Source organism: Astatotilapia calliptera, chromosome 9, assembly GCF_964374335.1.
Source record: "Astatotilapia calliptera chromosome 9, fAstCal68.1, whole genome shotgun sequence".
In the NCBI taxonomy this organism is placed as follows: Eukaryota; Metazoa; Chordata; class Actinopteri; order Cichliformes; family Cichlidae; genus Astatotilapia; species Astatotilapia calliptera.
In genome coordinates, this window is record NC_137430.1 from 9,629,884 (window position 1) to 9,653,395 (window position 23,512).

Here is a 23,512-nt window from a genome sequence, read left to right on the forward strand (position 1 = left end):
CGAGCCCTGATAGCATCTATGTTGTATCTGGCTGAGCTTGTTTGATCAGATGAAGAGAATTAAGATTGATAATGAGTTTCAGAGACAGTCGTGCGTAGCATCTGCCCTTGTTGGTTATGATTCAGTAGCTTCAGCTCGATCTGGCTTGAATGCTGGGGTTTCATTTCCCAAATTAATGTTTGGATTTAGGCTTAAGTGCATTAGTAACTTTGAACAGATGTAACCAATCAGGAGACATATGAAGTTTAGCTTTTACCAAAGGTTGGAAAACACTATTTAATTTTATGACAACATGACAAACTTGTTGGGAGTTTGAAGGGTGAACATGTGTATTCAGCTCAATTCAGCTTTATTTATATAGCACTAAATCACAACAACAGGTGCTTGAGGACCTTGTAGATGAGGATATTCTTTTAGAAGCAGGAAAAGCCTTGTTCTGACATGCAGTGTTTTAAAACGATGACAGTGCTTGAAATGCTGTCCAGAAATGACCAAGTGACAAGCTGCTGTAGCTGTGACTCTAAGATGATTCAAGTTCCTGAGTGTCAAAATCGCACAGTTGCTTATTGGTGCTTGGCCTGAGATGGGCGATTGTGTCTCTGCTTGGACTGAAATATATTTTATATTTCCATAGTGGGATTTAGTCTCTGGGGACCAGAAGATGGTGAGATCGTTTTAAGAACATATGAAGATGACCTCCTTGTGGAGCTCAAGGTCATTAGGATTCATCAGGACATTGAATGTTTGTACCAAATTTAATGGCAATCCATCCAGTAGCTGTCAGAATACTTCACTCTGAATATCAGAGGGAGTCAGCAGGATAACTTCCCTGCCTCTGCAAATGTCTGTGTCCATCAAGTATGTTCTTAAAATATATAAATAATTGTTTGATATGTGTGTGTGGTGGTGCTTGGCAGGGTTAACTAAAGTCACTAGGATATAAACCCTAGGGACCATGAGAAACTTTTAAAAATCCCGAAAAGCCAAAAAAAAGACACCGTTCACATCAAACTGTACATCAACTGTACACATTTTCCTCTGGGCAGCAGTGCTGTTAATGCATCTGGATCTAGCATCTAGCCTTCTTTTATCTACAGTGGAACCAGATGGCACTTTCCTAATACATAAAAAATGCTGCAATAGTGTCTCTTTATTAAAAGGCACTTATTCCTGCACAGTGATAAGGTTTATTGTTGTAGTTCAGTAGAAATAAAACAGTTACTCATTGATGCTCTTCACAGGGTGTGTGCATGATTTCTGCAGAGATCTCTACAACCAATACCTCCCAACCTAGCCAGGTAAATGAAGAGCGCTGTAGGCCAGATCAAATTTGTTGGGGTTTTTTTGGTGGAATGAACTGTCCCTTTAAGACTGGATCCACATGGACATTTGTTTCATCCAGTGATCTGTCGGCATCCAAAGTGGCGGACCATCCAGTGAATCCACAGGCTTACGTTATCGTCCTCAGAGACACGCCGGGTCTGTGGCTTAAAATCCCATTGTACATATATTCTAAGTGGTCGCTTGCCCTTGTCGTGAATTTGGCTGTACAGGAGGGATGGATCGTTACACTGTAACACAGGGATTGATTGCAGCCCCAAGTGGAGAACATCAAAGCCATAATGAAACACTTCTATGTTTAGCATCATTTCTAGAAAGCGGTGCCCTTGTTTTTTTGGATGAGGTTATCATTTTTGTGGTAGCTCATCCTTGACTCTGATCCTTGCCACATGCACCAAGCTCGTCGTCGTGGTTCCCACCTTTTCAAGCCTAATGAGGAATCTCTGCTTGAGCTCTGCTTTGCTGCTGGAAACCTGTGGTGCAGCATTGCATCTTCCCCCTATCTCTCACCCACACCGGGGAAAGACAGAGAGGAGCGCTGTGGCAAAGACAGATCAAATGCACCATCTCTGTCATTCTCTCTCACTCTCTCTGGTGCTCCTTCATCTGCCTTTGTTCTCTCTTGCTAACATCAAGCATGTGGTTTGAAAGGGAAAAAGCCTCTTGTTATGATGACGACGGCCGCATGGTGCAGCCCGGCTGCCTGATCTGACTGACAAGGCCCCGCTGTTCAGGCAGAAAGTTTGACACACACACAAAGTGAAATCTGTTCCATGGGCTGCAGGGCCATCTGGCCATAGCGCAGGAAAAGGTTAGATCTGGTTAGAGGCGAGGTGCAAAAGTGTTTCACAGCGTTCCCCAAATTTTACACAGTTCAAGTCCTGCAGGTTGCACTTTGTCGCTGTCACGTGGCACAACCACATCTCTCACTGTCATCAAAAGGCAAGACAGCAGAGCGACCGCTGAAAGGAGATCTGAGAAGTGACATATGAGTTTTGTTTTGATTTTCCTCTTATGATACAGATCGAGAGGCCAGCAAGAGAAGGAGCAGAAAGATTTAGGAGCGAGAGTGATGCTTTACATCATATGGAGAACAAACAAGAGGGAAATCTGTCTCACCGTGAGAAGTCGGGCTTTTTTGAGAACCTAAAAAGCCCCCAGAGGCAGCGTTTCCGCCAAATGAATAGATATCCATTTTCAAAAGCCTCATGCTCGGCGGCAGGCGAGGGATGGGGAGAAGGGAGGCAGGGCTGATGGTGGAGGCACAGGGTGTGTGGGTGGTGGTGGTGGAGGTGGGCAGGGGGGATATCTAGGCAGAGGGCAGACACTATTAAAACTCAGGAGAATGAATTGTTAAATACCTCTATAAAGAAATATAAGACATGGCCCCATTTTTATGCAGCCTGGGCTGCTCTGCAGGCGGGTGATAAGGTGTGTGTGTGTGTGTGTGTGTGTGTGTGTGTGTGTGTGTGTGTGTGTGTGTTACCCCGAGGGTGGGGTAAAAATCATGCAGTGATGTTCATGGAGGAGTGACACACATGGACACACACACACACACATCATGGCTGCTTCAGTTTCACCAGATTAACTGAGGATGTGCAGAAACATACGGGCAGCGTTACCGAGGGCCTTAAACACAATCACTGATGAAGCTGGAGTTTCCCGTCAGTATTTCCATTTGGGGGCCGTAGTGCTAAACAATAAATGACACAGTTGAACTTTTTTTTTCCTGTCGCGCACACACAGGCACACACGCCATCGCCCCTGCCAGCACGCGCAGACTTCTAGGTCAAGCAGCAGTGGAGAAAAATTTCCTGTTGACATTTTGTGTTTCTGGCACAATATTGACTTCAGAGGAAAGGCAGCAGGAGGACTGTTGGTGAATTTCCACATTACCTTGGAGGAAGACGCCAAACTGTTTACGTGCACGAACAGACGGGGGGCGGTGAGGGGTGAATGGTTGGATGGACAGATAAAAAATATGACAGCAGTGTATTGAAAATTCTTACCTACAGACCAGAGACCTGCAGATATGCTTCTTACTGTTGTCTCAGTGTCTTTGTTTTGGTTGTGTGACTTAAGAAAGCTGTGATAAATAATCTTTTGACAGTAAGAGTTTAAATGCATTCACGTCAAATGATGTAGCACTACAGGGAGTGCAGAATTATTAGGCAAATGAGTATTTTGTCCACATCATCCTCTTCATGCATGTTGTCTTACTCCAAGCTGTATAGGCTCGAAAGCCTACTACCAATTAAGCATATTAGGTGATGTGCATCTCTGTAATGAGAAGGGGTGTGGTCTAATGACATCAACACCCTATATCAGGTGTGCATAATTATTAGGCAACGTCCTTTCCTTTGGCAAAATGGGTCAAAAGAAGGACTTGACAGGCTCAGAAAAGTCAAAAATAGTGAGATATCTTGCAGAGGGATGCAGCAGTCTCAAAATTGCAAAGCTTCTGAAGCGTGATCATCGAACAATCAAGCGTTTCATTCAAAATAGTCAACAGGGTCGCAAGAAGCATGTGGAAAAACCAAGGCGCAAAATAACTGCCCATGAACTGAGAAAAGTCAAGCGTGCAGCTGCCAAGATGCCACTTGCCACCAGTTTGGCCATATTTCAGAGCTGCAACATCACTGGAGTGCCCAAAAGCACAAGGTGTGCAATACTCAGAGACATGGCCAAGGTAAGAAAGGCTGAAAGACGACCACCACTGAACAAGACACACAAGCTGAAACGTCAAGACTGGGCCAAGAAATATCTCAAGACTGGTTTTTCTAAGGTTTTATGGACTGATGAAATGAGAGTGAGTCTTGATGGGCCAGATGGATGGGCCCGTGGCTGGATTGGTAAAGGGCAGAGAGCTCCAGTCCGACTCAGACGCCAGCAAGGTGGAGGTGGAGTACTGGTTTGGGCTGGTATCATCAAAGATGAGCTTGTGGGGCCTTTTCGGGTTGAGGATGGAGTCAAGCTCAACTCCCAGTCCTACTGCCAGTTTCTGGAAGACACCTTCTTCAAGCAGTGGTACAGGAAGAAGTCTGCATCCTTCACGAAAAACATGATTTTCATGCAGGACGATGCTCCATCACACGCGTCCAAGTACTCCACAGCGTGGCTGGCAAGAAAGGGTATAAAAGAAGAAAAACTAATGACATGGCCTCCTTGTTCACCTGATCTGAACCCCATTGAGAACCTGTGGTCCATCATCAAATGTGAGATTTACAAGGAGGGAAAACAGTACACCTCTCTGAACAGTGTCTGGGAGGCTGTGGTTGCTGCTGCACGCAATGTTGATGGTGAACAGATCAAAACACTGACAGAATCCATGGATGGCAGGCTTTTGAGTGTCCTTGCAAAGAAAGGTGGTTATATTGGTCGCTGATTTGTTTTTGTTTTGTTTTCGAATGTCAGAAATGTATATTTGTGAATGTGGAGATGTTCTATTGGTTTCACTGGTAAAAATAAATAATTGAAATGGGTATATATTTGTTTTTGTTAAGTTGCCTAATAATTATGCACAGTAATAGTCACCTGCACACACAGATATCCCCCTAAAATAGCTAAAACTAAAAACAAACTAAAAACTACTTCCAAAAACATTCAGCTTTGATATTAATGAGTTTTTTGGGTTCATTGAGAACATGGTTGTTGTTCAATAATAAAATTATTCCTCAAAAATACAACTTGCCTAATAATTCTGCACTCCCTGTGTATTGCACTGAATTATTACACCGTTATGTTACTGTTTATGCTTTATCTGTAGCATGCTTCTTGTTTCCAACCAAACAGCAGCTAGCTAGTTAGCAGAGGGGTACTTTTATCTTTAGCTGCTAGATTCTAACTGAAGAGACGATTGGTTGCTTGAATGCTGATGTTGTAGTCATGAGGAATATGCACCACAGTTGGTCGTATATCTGGCTACAGTATTTTTACAGGGATCCATGCTAAGAGGAGATGGCGGTTAATTACTTCTTGCTTTAAAATTTGATTTCTAAAAGCAGATTTTTTTTTTATGGAAACAAGATAAATAAAGTTGAAATGATTGTGTTTTTCCATGTGTTGTTGTTTTTTCTTTAGCCCATTCAAAAACACCCATAACTGGGCCCTAACTCCCAAACGGATGCTCCCATATCTCCCACATAGACAGCATCAAATCTATTTTGATGTCTCAACATGAACATTTTCAACATTTCACTCTTGATGTTTTGAAGCCAGCTATAAAGCAACTTATCAATCGGTGGTTTTTAGCAAATGAGCATGAAACTTATTAGTTATATTTACATCAGAGGCTCAACGTTTTACCTGAAATGTGTGTCTGAGCCTATAAACTCATAAGGAAAGTCTATACAGAGAACAAGTCCAAGGTAGGACTTAAACAGTCTTTTTAAGTCTTTCCAACCACAACTATCGCCCCCTGGTGGCTATTAAAAGAATGTAGGTTTAGGCACTTTTGCACTGGGTGCACTTTTCAGACCACGTCCATCTTTTGCACTGTCCGTGGCCCTTTTTGATGAGTTTCAAGTTTGATGAATAATATGTTAAATAATCGCGTTCTCAGTTCTGACCAGAATAATTGCTTTAAACAGCAGAGGCAGAACTACATTTTTGTATATAACCACCTACAAATATGTAGAATCACATGTATTTAAGCATGTCAGTGCTTGACTGGTTGCTAGAGGGTTGCCAAATGTTGCTAACTGATGTAGTTACAAACAGGCTTGAGTGCGACTTGGATTTCAGTCAGACCAGACAGAGTCAGAGGTCACTGTTTCTTTCTAATTTTGCTTTAATTTTGCTAATTTCAGCTCCCCTGATTCGAGCTGATTGTGATATTACGGCAGTAAATTTCATCGTGCGCAGCTGCAGATGTTACTAAATAACCGCCGTTGCTTGTTTTCTCCACCCTCGGGATGCCCGGAGGAATTGCCAAGTAAATTGGTCAGAACTAATGCGGCAAAGACACCAGGTGGGCTGAGCAACACAACAGCCACTACAGCAGTTTCCTGAGGTGCATTCAGAGTGCAGTTTATATCAGTTACCTGAGACAGAGTTTGAATACCAAATTCCCAAACGTAGCTGTAGAGGAGCGGCGCTAACCTTGATGTTGATCCGAAAGCAAGCCAGCCGGTCCTCCTTCTCGCTGTGCGGCAGGCCGATGTTCTCCCTGACCGAGGAGTGAGATCCTTGGCCCCGTTTTTCTGCCACATTAGGCCCACACTAAAGGTGGCACTCAACTCCCCCACTGAGGAATGAGTGTGCGTATATGAGTGTGTGTATGTGTGTGTCAATGTGAGGGAAATGATAGGGGGACACCGTACAGACAGAGGTATGTATTTAGATATTTGATAATATAAACAGAGAAAAGAGAATGCAGGAAGGGAGCTGAGGCCTTTTTTTCTTTTCAGTCGGGTGATGCAGATTAGGTTCATGATTATGCTGTTTCCATGTGGAAATTATAGGTTCTGAATCACAGTCGGCACATCACTGCCCTCTATCACAGACCAACCTGAGAGACAGAGTTAGCAGGAGGAGGAAAAAGGAAGAGAGGAAAGGAATGAAAAAGCAAGGAGGTAAAAAGATGAGACGAGAATGAGGAAAGACGACTCGACAGAGAGAGAGAGTGACAGAGATGAGAGGAGAGAGAGTTAAAGGAGAGGTGGAGGAGGAGGAAGAAGCAGGAGGGAGGGACAAAAAGCTGGGCTGTTTGCCAGGGTCTATTCCACCTTTGCTCTCCGGGCCTTTCCGAGCTGCCACGTTCTCTCACCTCTGTAATGTCATCAATGAAAAGGCCTTTAGGAGGGATGGAGGACTTGACTCTGGGTTCAGAATGTGCCCGACACCAGCTGACGCTGCCAAGCCAAGCAGGATTCTGTTCAAATTAATTGGATGTCACTTTCAGGAGCAAGAACCAAGGCAGGGTTTTTTTTCCCCACAGGTTTTGTTACTGCGTGTAGAATCAGAACATTTTGCAGGACTCGTGGCAGAGCGAGGATGGTTTTCTCTTGGTAATCTTCTACATACTAGGGATTATTTTAACTGTGGAATTTTAATTATAAACTCAGAATAAATTGACAGAAATGTTGCCAAATATTACAAAATTATCATTAAATTTCCTTGTCTTTGGGCAAAAATCTATGTGATTTATATTTTTGCTGGTTTTACTCGACATTTAATGAATAACAACTATCCACACTTTGCTCTAACTTTGTGTTTTTTAAAGGACAACATCCACATTTTATAGAAGGCAAAGCAAATGACTGGGTAACAAAAACAATTGAGGCTCTTTGTGTTCATATGAAATTATATGTTTAGTTAATTTTTCAAGCATATTATTAAAAAAAACAAAGCAACACATTGTTACCAGGTTGTTCTTTATTTCTTTATTGCTGTAGAAACTTGTTATTCTGACATGTGAGATTTATGCTTTTTATTTTACACCCTCTACAGGTCATTCACTACACAACAGGTGTTCCACCCGTTACAGGTATCAAATTTAGACTGTCAGTGTCAGGTTTACTAAACAGGACAAAATAGCTTGTTAGCAGCACTCCCAAATAACGCTCGTAGGTGCGATTATCTTTACGGGCGATTAATAAATTTACACAAATTATGTGTTTGTTAGTTGTTACACATTATTATGTCTTTTGCAAAAGTGGTGGAAGAGTAAACTAAAAACAGAATTTCACTGTCACCGCGTAACATCTAACAGGTTTTAATGGAGTCATTCATTCGTCCCTCCTTTGTAAACTTTGATGGTTTTACAGCAACAGCTGTTAATATTGTTGTACAGTTAATATAGTTATAATTGTAGATATTCGTAACTATGTAACTATATGGTTATAGTTATTCATATTAACGATAAAGTGAAAGAAAAAGACTGAGTGTCCAAGTCCATCTGCTGTGCTGACATAAAAATACATTAGTGAGTATCAGCTGTTTCCTATTAACAACAGCACAAAAGGTTGGATTTTTTTAACAGGGAAACTAATTACTGTTATTCCACACATGCTGCAGGTCACTGAGTAGGGCTGTGCGTATTAAAGGTGCAGACTGTTAGTTTAAAAATGGATTAAAGCTACTTACAGTAAATGTGTCTGTTTAAGACCTTGAAAAATGATCTGAAGCGACTGATAAAATGAAGAAAGTGAAGAAATCTCCTCTATAGCTTTATGCTGTGATGTAGAGCAGCTGTCCTCAACCTTTTTTGCACCACGGACCGGTTTATGTCTGACAATATTTTCACGAACCGGCTTTTAAGGTGTCACGGATAAATACAACAAAATAAAACCAGTACCGGTACCAAAAAAGAAGAAGATTTATTCACAACACACGGGAAAAGACCCAGGGAAACCGAGTTAACGATAAAAATGATTTTAAAAAAAATAACGATAAAAACCGATAAAAACCCTGAAAACCATAAATTTCACCCCTGAGCCTCAACTCTCGCGGTTGGGGAGCGCTGTTGTAGAGAGATGAACTGAAGCTGGGGTATGGCAAAGCTGCTTGTACCAGAGCAAAGCTGTTGTTCTGGTCAGTCTGTATTCCTGTTATTTATGGCCGCAGGCTCTGGATAGCGACCTCAAGAATAAGGCTACGTTCACACTGCAGGCGAAAGCGCATCAAATCCGACTTTTTTGACCCTATGCAACAATATATCCGATCATGGTGTGACAGTGTGAACAGCACAAATCCGATATTTTCAAATCCGACCTGGGTCACTTTCGTATGTGGTACTGAATCCAATACATATCTGATGTTTCAGAAAGCGACTGCTTTATATATATGTCGCATTAAATCCGTCTTTTACGTCACTGACACAAGACAGACGCCAATTATAAGCGCCCGAGAAGATATCGTGAACGCTTCCTGGCCATCCCGTGTAGATGTCAGTGAAACTGTTGGGAAGACAACGTGAACATTTTATTTGTACTGTATAATCTGTAGATTCTGCAACTATCCTTTGAAGCACCGCTCCTCTAAAACAGCAATAAGGATCATTATTAGGCCAAATGTAAATAACAAAATGACTTTATAACTTAAAGCAAAATTGGGAAACGTAAAGTCCGAAACAAGTCTTTATATTAACGGCCATCAGTCAAACAATACTGTTTGGTCTGTGTCTAAACAAAGAGCGCTGTGTGTGACGTCTTCTTTTGTGCATGCGGGTTCACACTAGAGCGCGTTTGCTGTCACATTTTATTTGTAGTGTGAACAAGCAGACATAAAAATCGGATTTGATCAAAAAATCGGAATTGCAGCCTAAGATCCCAGACTAGAGCCACTACTCCTCCACATCAGGAGCCAGCTGAGGTGGTTCAAGTATCTGGGTAGGATGCCTCCTAGGTGAGGTGTTTCCAGCATGTCCTAATGGGAGGAGGACATGCAAACCCAGGACACACTGAAGGGATTACATCTCTCAGCTGACTTGGGAATGGCTTGGTGTCCCCTCATCAGCTGGGGTGGGTGGCTGGGGAGAAGAAGGGCTGCCCTGTAGATCAGACCCGGATAAGCAACAGAAAATGGTTGGATATCTATCAGAATGTGGATGCTACCCTTGCTATGTGTTTGTCCAACATGAAAGAAAGGCCAGAGATGTTATTCTTCTTTTTTAACGACTCTATAATTCTGACCTTCTGCTGCTCGTGTTGTAAACCAAGCAGTTGTGTTGGCTGAAACTCTTGGCAAACGGCCATGATGGAGTCCAGAAGATGCCAGTTTTCTTTTGGACTGGAGGCACAGTCCAAAATGTTGTGCAGTTGTTCCAGTAGATCATCATGAGGGTTGACTGTGTGCAATATTTGGCAGTGCAGACTGTCTAGAGTAATATAAGATGAATTGTAAATGCACTGGCACTTTTCTACTCGAGCACTCAAAGGTCTTTATACAGCATGTCTTATTCGAGTGTCTTCTATCTAACATACACATGTGTTCATACTCCAATGAATGCATCAGAGACCAATTTGGGGTTAGTATCTTGCCTAAGGATACTTAGGATACATGCAGGAGCAGCCAGGGATCCAAGCACCAACCTCTGGATAGATACAGTACCTCCTTGCACCTTTAAAACTGTCTTGAATTGAAAAAAGAGGCATTTTTGTATACCTGTTTATTCACTTCTGACACATGTAAAACATTATTGTCATAGTCCATGTCCCAAACTGTTTATTTGGTTTTGAGCTGTCTCGTGAAGAGTTTCTTGGCTTTAAAATGTCTTTTGGCATGACAAAGCAAAATATGCCTTATAACTATATTTCAGAGGTGAATCTGGAATGAGGATGTTTACTGATCATTGCCGCTGACCGTAAAACCGAAAACTGGCAGCAATAACAGTGAAGTGTTAGCCAAGCATCAAGTAAATAGTGGTAGAGGAAATGTGTCTTTTCTTGTCTTCGTTGCCTGTTGTTAAAAATAAGGAGACTCGCCTCAGTTTTGACCTGTCACCCAACCGTTAGCTGAGAACCTCTGTGCTAAGTTATTGACCGTGATGACTTTTCACTGCTCCTTCCTGTTCTACTCGCCGAAAAAGCTTCGGGCTGACACCGGTGTCAAAGCACCAATATGCCCGTGTCCATACATACACACCCACACGCCACCCACCGCAACACAAGCTGTGAGCACCTCCACCGCCAGTTCCTACTGTGAGAGTATTTCACAGCCTTGACGAGGGCTATAATGTGCAATATGCTCATTCATTTGCTCTCCTCGCCTTTTTTTCTGTTTGCCCTTAATCTCTCTGCTCCTCTCTCACTCTGTACGTCTGTTACTGTGGCATCTGTTGATGTCCTTTTAGCCACTGCGGGCTTCAATCTGTCCAAAAGGCCCACTCCACTGCCACTCTGTTGCCATCTTCCAGTGATCCGTTTGCGCTCTACAGTTGGCGTGGAGACTGCTTGGAGACTAAGCCCTTAATTACTACTCGAGTAAAGAGCATTAAAAATTCCAAAGGGTGCGAAAACCGTGCCCATGTCTCGGCAAACATCTGGTGAACAGTGTGGATTTAGTGGATGTCTGGTGAGAAGTGTTGAGTCGGAGGTGGAGGGGTAAATGTACATAGAGAGCACAGTTTTATTTCATACTTTGCATTTTATCTCCAGTAAATCAGCATGAGTAATGTCGGTCAGACCGAGAAGCAAAAACAGCAAGTTTTTAGAGGCGCTCCAAATGGCAGATGGTGGAGGAAATGAGAACTGAAAAATGGTGTCCAGCACGATCGTGCACTCCAGTGAAGTCAGACAGGAAACAATGGGGTCTGGGACAAGTGGCTTTTATTTTGGGATATGCTGGCAGAAACGATAATGAGTACATGACAGCATATAGCCAACTCTTCTGCTGTTAAAGTTAATGGCTGCTCAATGAAAACTTTACATTTGCATCACAATTGCAACACTGCTTTGTCAGATCATGTAAGCGGGAAGGTTAAGTAGGGAAGAGCTTAACAAAATGTGCATGTTGTGTCTCTTTAACAACCAGACGAGGATATACAGATTAAATGCATCATCTAAGATCTAAAACACTCATGGCTATCAGGTATCATTGATTTAATAATACTGTGTGTAGAGCTTTCCAGCTGAAACCTTTCAATAATAATCAAGTTGCTGTGTGCTACTGTTGGAAATCTTTTTTTTATACCGATGCCTCGAGCATTTCGATGATCTCTATGCACTCATAGCTAAACAGGTAAGTTGGCTTTTAGGATAATCTCCCTAAACCTCACTCTGTTTACCTGAACAGGTTAACCAAGTGCAGCAAATTTAAACCCGGGTAGTCGGTCTCCACAGATTGTGTCCAGTAGAAATTAAGGGAGCGATTGTGTTTTTCAGGACTTTGCTGATTCAATATTCCACTTGGTGAGGGAGAAGTACCGGTCGCTGGTGGGCGGCTGCAGTCCTGTGCACGCTCGGCACAAATCCCTGGCAGGCATCGTAATGACCCGAGGTATGGCAAATTTCATTGACTTTTATATATCACTTTGAATTATTGAAGTGGTGCAATATAAATTGAGACAGTAAGGTGGGGGGTGAGTGAGTGAAGGAGGGAGAACAAGGAAGAGATGGGGAAGGGACTGTCTGTAGGTTGAGAAAGAAATGACAAACTGAGGGTGGGAAGAGGGAGAAAGTTTCCACTCCATGCTGTACCTTGCACCCTTACATGAGAGTATACCTTCCTGATGAATTATTGACTGCTTAGAATCTCTGAGGAGAATGAGACATGGTAGTGAGTGTCAGTCATCCTCACTGCATACTGGACTTTCAGTGCTCATGGAGCTTTGACAGGAGTTCCAGATGTCACAGTGGGAATTTTAACTAGATCACCTTAATCTGAAACCTGACGGAGTGACTCAGTGAAGGAACAGTAAGTAGGAGGAGGCTTCAATCTGCTTTTCTCCTAAAGTGTGAAACAATGAGTTCCATTTCTAGACATTTACATGACTACATCTTTGTCTTACAGGAGTGCTGTTTGTTGTAGTCGATCGGGGCCTCCCACACACAGACGTGTGTTATTTCTGCTTCAGCATATTCCACACGCACTCCACATCACTTATAATAATTCTATAGAGTTGCATGGCACACATCCACGCCAGGATGATCTCGCATTAAGTTTATACGAAGTAAGCTGTCAGGTTTCTAAATCTGTTTTTTATAAGCAGGGGTGCACAAAAGTGGTTCGCAGGTGCGCATTCGCTGTCAAAATAAAAGATGCTCACCACATTAGAAGTAGTGATGTGCGATACCACTGATTTCCTTTCCGATCCGATACCAAGTAATATTCAGGGTGGTATCGACGATACTGATCCGATACCGATACTTTGTACAAAACGGATTTTATTTATTGTATCTCAAATTATAGCGTCATAATGATTACAGGACATCAGAATACCTTCTTCTTATCACTTAATAATGCAGAGTTCATCATATAGAAATAAAAAAACTAAAGTTGTGTGCTATTTGAACACCTTGCCTGCCTGCAGCACTAAAGGACTCCGTGAGAGACTCTCACCCTAGCAGCACCTGTCCCTCTCCTCCTCTTCAGTTCGCCTCAACATACGCTCGTCATATTTTGTGATATGATTTACTCTGAGGTGTTTGACAAGGTTAGTGATGTTGCCACAACCATACATGCCAACCCTCCCGATTTTTCCGGGAGAATCCCACCTTTCTCCAGATTTTCCACCCGGACAACAAAGTTGAAAAACCATATCGCAGAATTCATAGCGCGGCCCAGCCAATTCCAGTTTCCAACAATGACGGCAGCGACTTAGTTTTAATATCACTCTTATTTCTCTTTCTGGGTCGCAAAAAAACTTTTAACATATTTTCAGGTGAGAATGTAGCTGTGTAAACTTCAAATATCTGAGCCGACCGACACATCGTCTTCAAACCCCCGCGGTCTTTCACCACTCGGGTTAAACATGATGTACAAGTCACTTTGATAACTTAAAAATGTTCTTGTTTGGCTTTTTCAGTGTTTTATTTGTTCGTGAGTAAATCGGTTTGGCTGAGATTAAAGTTATTAGATTAGATTAAATTAAATTAAACTTTATTATTCCCTCGGGAGGGTTCCTCCGGGGTTTTCACACAGCTGAATAAACGTCAAACAGAAAACTGATTAAACAGAAGAGTTTACGTCAGTGTCCGGTTATATTTTAGACAGCAAGGAGCAGACGGCAGAGTTTCACTCCACCGAGGGAGCTCGTGACGTACTACCCGGCTTTCTTTAGACCGCGAAGGCCGGTCCTCAGGTGGAAGCAGCCTCTGAATTTGGACACCCCCGCTGTTTCCGGGCCGGCCAATAATAACGGTGACATTTAACGTATTTTATCCGATAAATAAACCCTGTAAAATATATTTATCCGCCCAAACAGCCCTTTTGAATGTCTCCCTAATTCTGAGGTCTCAAGGTTGGCAAGTATGGCCACAACACCTCACTTTTTTTGCCACATTTATTGCAAACCACGGCTCAGCTGTTTGTGGAGGTAAAATACATCCGCACAATTACGCTCAGCCATTGTTGTGAGTGCGCACGCCAAGGGGCTGCGAGACATTTATACAGCCGTATTTCGCACATGACTATGAAAGGCGGAAGAGGAAGTAGTTCCTTTGAATGTAGGCAATCCGAATGTTATAGTTTCTTTCCACTGTGTTCCTGTTAATGATAAACTACAAATTTACTCTAAATTACTAAAATATCGATATTTTAATGTGAGAATCGATTCTAGAACATAAATGATTGGTATCGGAGGAATCGATATTTCAGGATCGATCCGCACATCACTAATTAGAAGTTGCAACGCGCGTTTGCGTACATAAGATTCTCTGGAGGAGGACAGACATTTGTTTAGAACTTAAAGATGTCGAAGAAGCAAGCTCCTTTAAGCAATTACTTTGGTGTTCCTCCACCTCCAAAGAAATGTCAGAAGAAGTCCGAACCGCAAAAGAAGCGCGTGTTCTCGGAAAAGTGGTTGCAGGAGGTGAGCTGGCTTCAAACAAATGATGAACGCACAGAGATGTGGTGCAGAATATGCCGTGAAAATCCCACTCTAGCGGACAAAAACACTGCCTTTTATATGTACGCAAACGCACGTTGCAACTTCATATCTGGCGCATGTCTTTTATTTTAACAGCAGATGCGCACCTGCGGACCACTTATGTGCACCCCTGTTTATAAGAGAAACTATAACTGCGTTACATAAATGTAAGGTTAATCGCACCAAAGACCTTTGTCTTGAACGTTCCTAGCTGTTATCTGATGGTGTGCATTTCTGCTGTTAGCTTGTGTGTCATTGTCTGTTACTGAAAATTGTTGTTGGGATATGCTAGCTTTAGCTGTTGCTGTTAAGGCCCCATTTCATTTATGCTAACCTTGTTAGCATTATTCTTACAAGGTTAGTATTCTCTTGAACAGTAGGTGTCTCCACTCAGACTAAACCTCCACATCCTCCACACAGGAGGAGAAGTCGTTAAAACCCGTCAAAACTCAGCAGCAGCACAACAACTACCACCTGTGGCTTGTGACCAATGTTCCCTCTAAGCTGCGTTCGTGCGTACTGCTGGCACGGTCTCTGCGCAGAAAAAATCTGCATTGCGCACAAAAAAAAATCTAACCTGAATTGAAATTAAAGTAAATACGTTAACAATTCTGTTTTGCAGTGTTAGTCAGTAAGTGACTGGCTGCTCCAGTGTGGGATTAGAACGATGCCACTTTATCCCATAGTCCAGCCAATCACGTGATTCACATTCACGCATATGCGCAGCTAATCAACGTCGTTGACAGGCTATGACAGCGTCCTTATGTGCCAACACCGGTGTTTTAGCTAGCAAAGCGGCGTGGCTGATGTGGAGTGAAGCCACGTTAATGACAATGTGGACAACCATTGGAGATGTGAGCAGGACAGACGGAACAATTGACGGAAAAAGTGTGGACTTCATACCAGTTCTTAAATTGTGTTGATAGGCCACGTAAAACCAGATTTGTGATAAAAAATATATGCAGTGTTTGTTTTTCTTCCTCAATACTGTCGTTGTTTATATTTACTGCGGGGAGAAACGGTAAAAACAGCGTTTTATAAGAAAAAAACGCTCGAAAGCACTCTCCGCCTGTGAGCAAACATGAAACCAAAACACCCCCCACCCTTTGCCATTGGTCGAAAAATGTACCATGTCGACCAATCAAAACATGGCATTTAGTTGTTAAGAAACGGGAGGAAGTTATAGGAGTGACGGTGTGTTTTGAGATGTGAGAGATTTGCGACGTTTAGCGCAAATCTTGTGTAGTTAGTGTGTAGTGTAGTCAATAGTTTTGTTGTGTGTGTCAGAACAATGAGGCGACTGCTAAATGTTACAGGTGTTACAGCAGTGATACATCTCCTGTTGTCAGGCCTGCAGGTATCAGGCTGTTGTTCTCCTTTATCTCATAGTGGACAGAAATTATTTTTGGAGTGGCACAAATAATTTGTGCGGCATCAAATTTGATGCAGAACAGCTGATTGTTCTGTAAATAGTTTGAAATGTTTATTTAAAAAACGCCTCGGCTGCATTTTTAGGTAAGCAGCTGCAAAAAACTGTTTGTTGTTTGCAAAACTCAGTAACTTTTTTGAAGAAGTAACTATATAATTAATTGCCCAACATTGGTCTTTATATACTGTATTTTGCAGACAGAGAGTTACAGGACTCTCCCAGACCACAGACTCAGACTCATAATACAGGTCAGAGCTTTATAAAAGAAAAAAAAACAAAAGAAAGTTGTGTTTTCAAAATTGGAGTTCGAGTTATTTTTACTTCCAGTAGTGTTAACATACTACACAGGTCACGAACAAGATTTATTTAAATTTTCACTGTAAGTGGGCTAAAGCAGTTAATTAAAAGTAGTCTAACATAAATGCTGTAATTTTATTATTTTAATAAACCATGTAACTTGGATGGATTCGATGCTGGCGTGACCACAGTGCACACGTCTGCTGTTGCGCACAGTGGTCCAAGGGACCGCTCAGGGAGTTTGTGTGTTCGCTCAGACACATGAAAAATTAGAGGGAACATTGCTTTTGACCACAGATGTGATGTAAATTTAATGTCAGTAGCTAGCTGGCCAGCTAGCTAGGTAGCTAGCTGGTGTTTTTTCAGTCAGACAGGAGATTTTGAAACACCAGGGAAGCTGACCAGTTTATCACTGAGACCTTTTGTTCATTGGTACCCTAGAAAGACCTCACAATAGATAAGATGAAGGCTGAAAGGCTTTTGGTTAGCTTTTTTCTGCACACAGGACAGTGTCTGTACAGCTAACCTTTTCATCCGTTATCATTCCAAACACACACACAAGATCGTTAAACAACCTTTGTGTAACAATTCAATTTAAACTTTGTTAACCTTTTTTATTTAAAGGTGGAAAATTCTGAATTTCCATTATACAGTCTGAGAGCAGGGTAAGACAACCTAACCCAGGGGTCGGCAACCTTTCTGATGGCGAGTGCCATTTAAAATTTCCTCAGAAGTCAGTGTGCCATATGATTGCATTAGCAAAAGATTTAATAACGCTCTATATGAACAGTTACACAATATATAGAACCACTTTATAGAATTATATTTGTTTGCAGATGTAGGCAGCTATCAGTGAATAGTTATCAGCTATTTTGAAACAAAAAAAGACACTTTTTATCCATAACAAGAACAGCAAATGAACTGTACAACAGAAAATACAAATGCTATTTATGGTCTCCTCACAACAATGATAAGCAAAATAAACTGGGCCAATATGGCATATCTGTTAATACAGAGATACACATGTTAATGGGATCTCTGGTCTCCCATTCAGAAACACAGGTCTCCAAGTGTCCAGCATTCAGAGGGCTACCTGAGGACTCATGTGAGAGAAAATCTGCTCACACAGATATGTAGAGCCAAATACAGTTCATAAACAGTTCATAACTTCCCTTCAACTCATTCATGTCACCTAAAAGGTAAACCTGTTTCTCCATCACCTGTTCAGCTCTGATGATTCAGTAAGGACATCTCCTGGTTTCATCTTCATGTTTCCCTCTCACCAGGTATACAAACTGACATCCTGACCAGCAGCATTACAGCTGTGGCTCCAGCAAACCTCAGCTGACACTAGAAATTAATATTAAATAAATTCTAACAACAGCTGATCAAGCTTAAATGTGCTGCTGTTGTTTAGTGCAACATCCGCCGGTTTCCTCTTTCTGGCGCAAAGTGGGCGATAAACAAACAAGAGAGAAAAGCCGATCAGCTGATCATTGATGAGTTTCATGATTAAAGTAGCAACAGGAGAGGGAGGGGGAGAGAATGAGAGAAGAAGAGGCAGCTGTGCAGCGTAACGACAGAATAAATCCACCTTTGTTTCTTTTTCCATTCTAGCTGAAGTACGGACAAACTGCGTGCGTCCCTTCTCAGCTCAACACGAAACGCATAATATTTTCTCTGAATACGAGACGATTCTGTCTTTTTACGGGACGGCTGGCAACTCTACTAACCTTATGAATAAAAAGTTCACTATCAGTAACATCATAGCACCCACCCAGCTGTATAGAAACTCCGTCATGCTAGCTCACGCAGTATGAGTTATTGTAACTGACTGTGAAAAGTCAGCACAACGAAAATAAACTACACCTAAACTTGGTTTATATCTGACCCAGATAGACTGCAGGTCATAACTTCTTACCTGAAGTTCAGTTCACCTGACACTCAGACCGGCGGCTGCCTCGGGGCTCTCCTCGTCCTGCCTCCCCTCTCCCTCATCCACCTGCTGGCCTCCACCACTTGTTAATTTTACTGAATCTGTGGAAGCTCCGCCATAGCCACCACCAAACAACTAAGTTATTTTTACACATCAGCCAGCATCTGGCCAATCCACCACCTTTCATTGTTTATACCGTTACAAAAATAAAAATCATCGGCCCATCAAGCAAATGCCCGGTATGACCGATGGCCAGTCCAGCTATGGTCGTGCCATCAGTTAACCCTTCGCGTGCCAACAGGGTTGCCGACCTCTGACCTAACCTAACCTGTAACAGACTCTGTTTTCTGTTTTGTTTTGGGGTGTTTTTTATCATTTAAAGATAAAAAATCATAAAAAAAAGTAATGGATCAATTATTAACTTAAAAAAAAAAAGAATGAGCCAAATTTTGACATATTTTCTTCACATATCAGTAAATAAAACAATAACCTCCACCCCAAGAAATGAAAGGCACACGTAAATTGAGATAAATAACTTATGCAGCAATGCTATGTGAGAAGATATATAGTAAAAGTCATGGTACGAAACACAGGGCCTTCGCTCTCTCTGGGATCTACTGTAATATAAAAAATGACCACACACACACACAGACACACACAGGTGTCTTATCTGGCTCTGTGGCTGCAGGCTGTGGGGGTGCAGGGGTCAGCGAGAAGGGATTGGTATCTCAACTGTCTTTGGAGTGCAGCAGCTCATCAGTTTAGACTAAAGTGAGGCCGGCGCTCGTCCTGACCTAATCCAAACCCTCTCCTCTCCCTCCCAGTAATTGCTTCTGTTTGTTTATTAATAGCACACATTATCTTCAAAGATCCAGACATAGGGCTGCCGAGTATTCGCAGTAAGGCGGCGGCGGCAGCAGTGTGGTGGCCAGAATCCGTGCAGTCAGACACCAAACTTGACAGGAACACTGGGGAGTCCTGTTCTGCACCCCGCCCTCCTTTTCTGCCACTCTCCATGTCTCCGTGGCTTTTGCCTCGAGAATATTAATCAAGGTCCGTCTTTTAACCATAGACAGAGAGCGAACCCTCCTCCCCCGCCCTTGCAGGAGTCCCACCGAGACATTTGAGCTTCAACCTGAGTGAGATTAGCCTCACCACCAGGCTGAGAGTTGTGAGACGACTACCAAAGTAAAGTGCCAGAACGCATCGTCAGAAAGTGTGGAAAATCTCATTTGAATCAATCTGAATCGCATCAGCTGTCTGGTGATGGTAAACAGTGCTCATAGAAAGATGCTAAAAAAGAAGCACACCCTTTTCCTCCTTTCTTCTTTCTTCAAATTTGTTTGTTGGGATGGAGTGAGAAAGCCGTCCTCCGAGGCTTACCCCAGGGACCGAGAGAAGAGACGATAACAAAGGGTTTCAAGCAAGTTAATTACAAGTGTAAGTTAAGCTATGGTTCGAAGTCTCCGCATCCATTTTCAAATAAGGATTTCTCTACTCCTAATCTGGTTTTATGGATGTTGCAAATTTTAACATTTAACAATCACGTCCGACAACAGAGCAGAGATGCACGCGGGATTTGTTGCGGCAGCGAGAATTTGAGAGCTCCAGCAGCGTTCCACAAAGACAGCCTTATATGTTGAGAGCGATTTCCTGTTAAAGCTAATAAAGATTCAACAGGGTGCGTTCTCTACTCTTGCCAAGTTGTGTGTGTGCGTGTTTTTTCCTTTTCCTCTCCCCTGCTGCTGAGCATTTTCAGAGATTTGCTGCGATTCAGACGACACGGTTTGGATGACATTCAGCGTAATCACCCAACATCTTGTGATGAAAGAACACATGATAGATAGGATTCATGAAGCACAACCTAAATGGCATATAAATGAGTTGACTAAAAGTTGACCTTGAGAGCTTAGTCTGCTTCAGAAAAAAATGTTTTAACGTCTGCGTTATGGTGCTCAGAGATAATGGGTGGCTTATTAAGAAACATTTTCCCTGTTTTATAACCATAGAGAATAAAGGGATTCTGATAATCGCTTTCCAGTGTCTTTGAGTTGCAGCTGGCATGTATAATAATGGATCATTGCAAAGTTCACGGTCATGTCACTCCCTGTGGTTTCTTATAGTTATTGCCTGTAAAGTATCCTCAGCAATTGTGCTCACTTTTCACTTCAAACATGTAATAGCTTTCTTTGTTGAAGTCTTATATTTCCGGGAATAATTCACAGCAGCTCGCTGACAGTCGGTTTAGGTTTCAGCAGGTTTATTTAGGAACTCCAGCAGACGAGTATTCAGATCCTGTACTCCAAAAATAACACTACAGCACTTTACAAACCCTCTGTTACAGAGAAACTGAAGTTTTTCCTTTAAATGTTTTAATTGAACTAAAAGTACAGATTGATTTTTGATACTTTCTGTTGATGACAAAGTTTTCATTATATTTCATTGTCACTTTTGCTTACTTGCATTTCTTACAAAGCGATTATTGATTAGTCGACTCTCTAGGATAAGAACATTTTTCCACTGAAATCAACTTGGCTTTACTTTAATCCATTCATCCAACAAGAAATCTGCTCAGTCATTGTAGGGGAGAATAAACCAGTATAGGGACAGTATTTAAATCACCACATTTCTGTACGTACTTCCTTAAACTACCTATTAAGTGTGCAATAAACACTCCTGATTACTGGTTTATCAAAAAGCACTGGCCTCAGACCAGAACTTGCATTAGGATTGGGACAAGGTGTAATAAGAACATTTCTTTTACAAATAAATTAGTTAGAACAGTTTGGAAGAGCCATTTATTTTAGCTGCAGGATATCAGCAAATTAGCTTCTTAATTCATTAAACTATCATATTAACGTTTAAATAAGGGTTAATCTGGCCTCGATGGTTCATCGGTTAGAGTGAAAGCACAAACTTTAAAACTCTCTGTTGCGCAATTAGAGGTGTTGATGCAATGTAAAAGATTTTTAGATTTCAAATTAGATGATAGCATTTTAAATTCTGGGAATGGCTGCAATAAATCATGTCCTGCTTTAACACCTGTTTCAAGCTAACTTACAAAGTTAACATCATACTACTTTAAATGAGATTGAATGGTCTTAATTATTAGTTTTAAAAGGATTATTGAGGTCAAAGATGAAACAGGAAGTAGGGTCATTTTCCTATTGTCGTTTTGCACATTGGACATTGATTTTGCTACACTTGCCCAGTTTAAAAGAATTAAGAATTAAAATGACCTGAATATTGTGAACTGAAAGAAGGACTATTCATTAAACTAAGTGCCTAAAAATGTTTAAACTGGATGCATAAAAGACAACCTGACAAAGAATGAATGACAGCAGACCACATAAATACGCACAACATATATTAGGAAGTGGAAACACACAGGGAACACAGCTGATGCAAATTAACATGACGCCACATGGGAAGCAAAACTAAACACACTGAACACGGAACACAAGACTTTAAAAATAAAACAGAAAACATGGAGACATAAACTGGGAAGAGACACATGCACAGAAACACAGACACAAAGAGGACAAAGACATACTGAAACACACAAGGGGGCGAGGGAGACTAACACCGGGGACATTACACACTTGCACACTGAAGACACGACACTATAACTAACATAGTGGGGAAAACAGACATGGGAGGAACCTAAACAGACAAGAACTAAATAGGGAAACAGAACTCAATATCAACAGAACTGACTGAAGCCTAAAGTATACAAACAAGAACGTCATAATTCAAAAAGGCATGAAACTCAAAATGCTGGAAGAAAAGAAACAGCCCATGACAGAACCAGTGTAATAGATGTGAGGAGGAAGTCAGAACGTTTAACTCATTCAATGTACTTTTAAAATAAAAGTTTTCAAATCAGGTGGTTAACACATTTAAAAGTGGAGTGTGATTGAATTTTTAGTTTTTGTCTTTATTTTATTTATCTTTAATTATTTTCTTTGGTAGAAGAACTTTTCGTTGACCCAATTTCAACGGCTTCTACTCCTGAACCAGCGCTGATGTGGGCGTTTGTCTGTATCGTTTAGGAGAATACTGCAGGGGGTAATCATACCATCAGAGCTGTGTACTTTTAAACTCCTCTAAAACAATGAACAAACATTACGCTAACCACCTGTCACATCTTACTTCTCCTGGTGTTATTAGCTACAGTACAGCAGCTCCCTGAGTATTCGAGCCCATACCAAATGAAATCTCCAAAATCACAATGTTGATGGAAAAAAATGATGCTTAAAGGAATATTTTCTTCATTGTTGGTCTGCCAATCAAGCTGGACTCAACTGGAGTCAGGCACATGCTACTTATTCCGCCTCATAGCAACAAAAGTGCCAAAGCTAAAAAAACAAAAACGCTTTGCCTCCAACACACTCTGGATTTTCAGCTGGCAGAAAACACTTTGGTGTACGGAAAAGTCTATATCGCAGCTCTGCACCTATACGCTGAGTGAAACTGCAAGCTTGTTTTTTTCCCCGTGTGTGTCACTGTTGGCGCCGATGACCTGACTGAACCACGCTGTTTTCCAGTCTCTTTTAAACACAGTCCTGCCCTCGTAAAGCAAAATGTGAATTTAGTGAAGATGTGCCATCTAAGAGCCTAAACAACTGCCCCGCAGTCTGCCGCAGTGCTGTGTAATGTAGTGTGATGCAGCCTGGTGGTGAGGGGCCATTTTTCCAACATGGAGACAGACCCAAGTGGAATGGACCATATTGTAGGTTGAAAGTAATGCAGCATTAAGCATAAACACTCAGGAAGTGCATACAGTAGCTTTTTGATAAATGTGTTGACTTACTTTGAGATGTAAGAATAAAACAACCTGGTTCAGCATAAAAAAGTGCTTCACTTTTGATTTCCTTTTGTGGCGAAAGAGCTCCTGCTCATTGGAGACTGTAAGCTCTGTCTCTTTAGTCTTTACTTCAGATACAGTAGAAGAACTTAATGTTCTGCTTTGTTGAAGGAG

At 41.8% G+C, this 23,512-nt stretch overlaps 1 protein-coding gene across 1 annotated transcript in view; it reads left to right on the plus strand.

Moving 5' to 3' along the window:
* adarb2 (adenosine deaminase RNA specific B2 (inactive)) overlaps positions 1-23,512 on the plus strand; it is a 215,188-nt gene that overhangs the window by 157,618 nt on the left and 34,058 nt on the right. Inside the window, exon 4 of the mRNA XM_080305926.1 lies at positions 12,165-12,279. Coding sequence (XP_080162052.1) covers positions 12,165-12,279 — 115 coding nt within the window. The remainder of the gene's footprint in view (positions 1-12,164; positions 12,280-23,512) is intronic.